We start from the raw sequence: 5,747 nt of genomic DNA on the forward strand, positions 1-5,747 counted from the left end.
AAAGAAAGATTAGAAGCTTTTGGAAACTGGTTTATCGAAAAAAAAAGGTGGTTAATTTCTGCAAAATACTGGTGGAAATCAACAGTCAGGCAGCAATTGTGAAGAGGAATAAAAAGTCAACGTTTACACCGAGCCCTTTCAGCATGCCTAGCCTGTGTACTCCGCTGCTTAGTTGCTGCTTGAACTGCAGAGTTCCTCCAGCATTTTGTGTGTGTGCGTCTCTGTATTCCAAGCAACTGCAGAATCTCCTGTGTTGTATAACTGCATTTTACTTTGGCATTAGATACGCGTTGATATTGAGTATATTGCTTATGGGAGCCGCTTTCTGCGTTAAAACAGCTGCAGATTTTTCGATACACACGAAAAAAATAAGTTATGGACCTTGAACCGGTACCTGCACAAATCTTTAATGGCACCGTGATTACCCATAGGGCCATGAGATGAAAATTTCGCCGTCGTTGAGGCACCGATGAAATGCGCAGGCGTCAGGCTGAGGACGTCCCCGAGTGTCACGCATGCGCGCAGTACATTGAAGGCCTTGAAAATGTCGGATGGAGGTAAGAGTGATTCTCCGTGTTTTTCTCTGAAACCCGACTTCAGAACGATTCCTGTGAAATCCGGACATCACAGTCCGCAATGCCGGGACAGTCCTGCTCTCTTCCCTCTCTCTCAGCCTCACGAACCGTACACGGGCCCCGGGGAGCTTCCGGCCGCTGAGTGAATGGGAACCGATGGATCTCTCAGACAGAGCTGAGCTCCAGCTATCTAAATGCAAGGATTAGGAACTCGGAGAAAGGGAGCAAAATCTTTTACATCAGCAGTTGAGAAATTCGCCTTTGTTCTACCTCCGATCACTGACAGGAGAAAATCTGCAGATGCTGGAAATCCAAGCAACACACACAAAATGCCGGAGGAACTCAGCATTAGTACTCTTTTCCGTAGATGCTGCCCGGCCTGCTGAGTTCCTCCAGCATTTTGTGTATGTTGCTTGTTCCACCTCCTCTTGTTCTGGACTTTTCTACCCGTGACGACATGTTTTGTCCCATTCTCTCTGGAAGATAATGATATCAAAAACCTTTGCCCTGGGCAACAAGTAGCTTTCACCTCACAAATGTGAAAGACTCCAATGAGACAGACTACTGCCCTTCCCTTCATATTCATTGGGATTTCATTCACTGAGTTCACCACCGTCAGTCATTGGGGGAGACTTCAGGGGAAATATTTATGTACAATACAGAAACTGGTGATACCTGTGTGTATTGTGGTGATGCAAAAGTTGTTGGAGAGTTTACAAGAGGGAAGAATTGGAGTGATATTTGGAAATCTGACTTTTTAAAGTGTAATGTAGCAAGCAAACCACTTATGGACAAAGTGCAAAAGCACTGGAGAGAAAATCCTTCATTACCCGTTACAGGCCTGTGACATGGTGTGAGAGGGCAGATGAACTGAATCGAGCCCAGAGGAGATCACAGTTCTTACAGACAGTGATTTGCTGGCTGTTAAAATGAATACCTCTCTATATAAAATTCACAGTGCACATGTCGTCACTGGGTAAAAGAATGCACAGTACAAGATTTATGTGCACACTGGTGATTACAAATTAGAGGGGACATTGGTGTGGAGAACTCCAGTGTCCCTGACACCCTCACCTACAAGATGTGCATCCAGCTGCACTTTGAGGAGTTGGAGCTGAAAATGGATGAATTTTGGATCATCCACCAGTTGGAGGGGGTGATAGATATGACATGAAGAGAGGTGAGTTACACCTAAGGTGCAGGACACAGGAAACTGGTTGAGAGACATGAAGGGGAATGAAGTTAAATAGCCATCGCAGAGTACTCTTGTTGCCATCTCACACAACAGCCAGGTGGGCCGCTTTAGAAACTGTTGGGGAGGGAGGGATTACCTGGCAGAGGAAAGTCAAACAGGTGATAGGGGATTCGTTAGGAGAACAGAACAGAGGGGATGAAAGGTCAGTTTTGATGGTGTCAAAAGGACCTGACAAGTGTGGTTTGGGACAGGCCGTTTTCTGGCAAAGGAGTACTTGGTAAGTGGGAAGCCTTCAGAAGTGACATTTTTGAGAGTGTAGAGTTTGTATGCTGAAAGGTAACTGGTGCAGGGAACCTTGGTTTTCAAGAGATATTGAGGCCCCCGATATTTTGTTCCTCTAAATACCTCAGACTGTTGGGTGCTACCAAGACTCATTAATGACAACAGTACCATAATTCCACCCCCGAGCTCATCGGACTTATTTTTAGTCGTCTTCTGTTGGTTTCTAAAAGCTTCCAATAGTTTTTGCTCTTTTGAATGCCCTCTCTTTGGCTTTTATGTTGGCTTTGGGTTCTCATTTCAGCCACAGTTGTGTCTTCCTGCCTATACAATGCTTCCACTTCTTTGGGGTGTATCGATCACTCAGCTCCTGAATTCTCCCAGAAACTCCAGCCATTGTTGCTCCGTTGTCTCTCCTATCTTTCCCTTCCAAACAAGTTTGGCCAGCTTCTCTGTCACAGAAACATGGAGAAGTTCAGTATGGAAACAGGCTATTTGCCCAATCCAGTCAATGCCAAACAAACATTTAAACTGTCTAATGCAACTAACTGCACCGGGACCATTGCCCGCCGAACCCCTACCATCCAGGCTCCCATCCAAACTTCTTTTAAATGGTGAAACAGAACTCATATTCACCACTTGTACTGGCATCTCACTGCACGCTCTCACAACCATTTCAGTAAAGAGCTTTTCCAAATGTTCCCATTAAATTTTCACTTCCCCACTTACCCATGACCTATGGTTGTCATCGCACCCATCCTCAGTGGAAAAAGCTGCTTACCTGTACCCTATCTATACTGTCATAATGTTGTCTATTCCCAATAAATCCTCAAAGAAATGTATAATATCTTTGTTTATGTTTAGAACCTTTTTCAGATGTATAGGATGATGAGGGACACTGATCGTGTGAATAGCCAGAGGTTTTTACCCCAGGGCTCAAATGGCTAGTGTGAGGGGGTATAGTTTCAAGGTGCTTGAAAGTTGATATGGAGGGGATGTCAGGGGTAACTTTATTTACACAGAGAGTTGTGGGTGCATGGAATGGATTGTAGGCTATTTGCGTGAGAGTGTTTCAGTTACTGTGGGGCCAGGAACCCATGCAGCTCAGTGGGAACACAGAATAATACCAATGGAGAGAGTCAAACTGAGCCAGGTCACAGATTGGAGATGGCAGAAATGCCCCATTCTTATAGAGACAGGAAGAGCATCAGAGAGTTTGATGGTCTTCCAGATACCAGCACTCTGCCCAGTCAGGAGGTGATTTCTCTCTCCGACTTGGGTTAAAATTCACTGTAACAGTGTGATGCCAGATCACACCTTGACACTCAAGTAATCTCATCTGAAATGTTGTCCTATATCCATTGATGGATTTTGTAAATCTTTTTACAGGTTAAAAATGGCAAGGAATTTGAGTATGGGAATCTCGAACACAACACACCAGTTTTGCTGTCTCTGTCCAGATATTTAAGAAGTGGAGCAAGGGTTTCAGTCAATCATCCTTCCTGCTCAGACTGTCGGGAGGGATTCACTCGATCATCTGACCAACTGGCATGCCCGTTAGTTTACATGGGGGGAGCCCATTCTCCTGCTCAGACAGTGGGAATGAATTCACTCGGTCATCTCAACTGAAGGTACATCAGCAAGTTCACACTGGGCAAGGCCATTCACCTGTCCTGTGAGTGAGAAGGGATTCAGTTGGTCTTCCCACCTGTGGACACACCAGTCAGTTCACACCGGGCAGAGGCTGGTCAACTGCTGAATTTGTGGGGAAGGATTCACTCGGGTCAACTGACCTAATGGCTCACCAGCGAGTTCACACTCGGGAGCGGCTGTTCCCCTGCTCGGACTGTGGGAAACGATTCACTCAGTCATCTCAGTTACTGAGACACCAGTCAGTTCACACTGGGGCCAGGCCATTCACCTGCTCAGACTGTGGGAAAGGATTCATTTCATCATATCAGTTACTGAGACACCAGTCAGTTCACACCGGAGTGTGGCTGTTCACCTGCTCAGACTGTGGGAAGCGATTCACTGAATTACCTCGACTGAAGATACATCAGCGAGTTCACACCGGAGAGAGGCCATTCAACTGCTCAGACTGTGGGAAGGGATTCGCTCAGTCATCTCAACTGAAGGTACACCAAAGAATTCACACTGGGGAGAAGCCGTTCACCTGTTCGGACTGTGGCAAGGCATTCACTTCATCAGCTCAATTACTGAGACACCAGTCAGTTCACACTGGGGAGAGGCCATTCACCTGCTCAGACTGTGGGAAAGGATTCACTTCGTCATATAAGTTACTGAAACACCAGTCAGTTCACACTGGAGAGTGGCCGTTCACCTGCTCATACTGCGGGAAGGGATTCTCCGAATTAACTCAACTTAAGATACATCAGCGAGTTCACACTGGAGCGAGGCCATTCACCTGCTCAGACTGTGGGAAGGGATTTGCTTCGTCATCCCATCTGAAGATACATCAGCGAGTTCACACTGGAGAGAGGCCGTTCACTTGCTCAGACTGTGGGAAAGGATTCACTCAGACATCTCAACTGAAGGCACACCAGGGAGTTCACACCGGAGAGTGGGCAATCACCTGCTCGGACTGTGGGAAGGGATTCACTTGCTCATCCCATCTGAAGGTACATCAGCGAGTTCACACTGGAGAGAAGCCATTCACCTGCTCAGACTGTGGGAAAGGATTCGGCCAGTCATCTCAACTGAAGGCACACCAGGGAGTTCACACCGGAGAGTGGGCAATCACCTGCTCAGACTGTGGGAAGGGATTCACTTCGTCATCCCATCTGAAGATACATCAGCGAGTTCACACTGGAGAGAAGCCGTTCACCTGCTCAGACTGTGGGAAAGGATTCACTCAGTTATCTCAACTGAAGGCACACCAGGGAGTTCACACCGGAGAGTGGCCAATCACCTGCTCAGACTGCAGGAAGGGATTCGCTTCGTCATCCCATCTGAAGATACATCAGCGAGTTCACACTGGTGAGAGGCCGTTCACCTGCTCTGACTGTGGGAAGGGATTCGCTTCGTCATCCCATCTGAAGATACATCAGCGAGTTCACACTGGTGAGAGGCCGTTCACCTGCTCAGACTGTGGGAAAGGATTCACTCAGTCATCCATCCTAAAGGCACACCAGCGACTTCACACTGGGTAGAGACCGATCTGCTCAGACTTTAGGAAAAGATTCTTTCAGCCAAATCAACCAGTGTGCATCACTGAGTTCACACTCAGTGTGAGAGGCCATTCACCGGCTGTGAATGTAGGAAGCGATTCACTCAGTCATCTAATCTTATGTAGCTCTCAGTTCTGCTGGCAGCTTAACAGAGGGGGTTATAGCCTGCCCACCCCAGTCTGGCCAAACTGAAGAATCTCGTTTGGGTGGAGACTGAGTGATGTGTCCCCTTTCTGTGAACTGTCTCTTTAAAATGCAAAGAGAACCGAGACTGACTTTGGACACGCTGTTGGATTTCTACAGAAGTGCTGGGTTGCTATGGTGACCAGCTAATGTTTATGTTCTGTGTGGTTAAGCAAGGTCAGAATGATCCTCTACCGACACAGAACAAGCAAGCGACTTCTTACAGAGAGAGGGGGTGGAGCTACGTGATGGACAGATGGTGTTCAGCACAACGGTATTTAAACACACGTAACTGCTTTTCTCGCAGGACACGCAGACGCTCAAAGG

The 5,747-nt window shown here is 47.2% G+C and overlaps 1 protein-coding gene across 2 annotated transcripts; it reads left to right on the top strand.

Annotated features, from left to right (window-relative positions):
- Positions 1-510: 510 nt before the first annotated feature.
- LOC132387205 (zinc finger protein 229-like) lies at positions 511-5,232 on the top strand. Of its 2 annotated transcripts, none has more exons than XM_059959547.1 (2): positions 511-557; positions 3,439-5,232. In XM_059959547.1, the coding sequence occupies exon 2, from the start codon at positions 3,846-3,848 to the stop codon at positions 5,217-5,219; it is 1,374 nt and encodes a 457-aa protein (XP_059815530.1). In that variant the 5' UTR covers positions 511-557; positions 3,439-3,845; the 3' UTR covers positions 5,220-5,232. The 2 variants fall into 2 exon arrangements, with proteins under 2 accessions (XP_059815530.1, XP_059815531.1); XM_059959548.1 differs by lacking the exon at positions 511-557 and adding an exon at positions 1,327-1,755.
- The last annotated feature ends 515 nt before the right edge of the window (positions 5,233-5,747 follow it).

This window comes from Hypanus sabinus, unplaced genomic scaffold (genome assembly GCF_030144855.1).
Source record: "Hypanus sabinus isolate sHypSab1 unplaced genomic scaffold, sHypSab1.hap1 scaffold_164, whole genome shotgun sequence".
Lineage (NCBI taxonomy): Eukaryota > Metazoa > Chordata > Chondrichthyes > Myliobatiformes > Dasyatidae > Hypanus > Hypanus sabinus.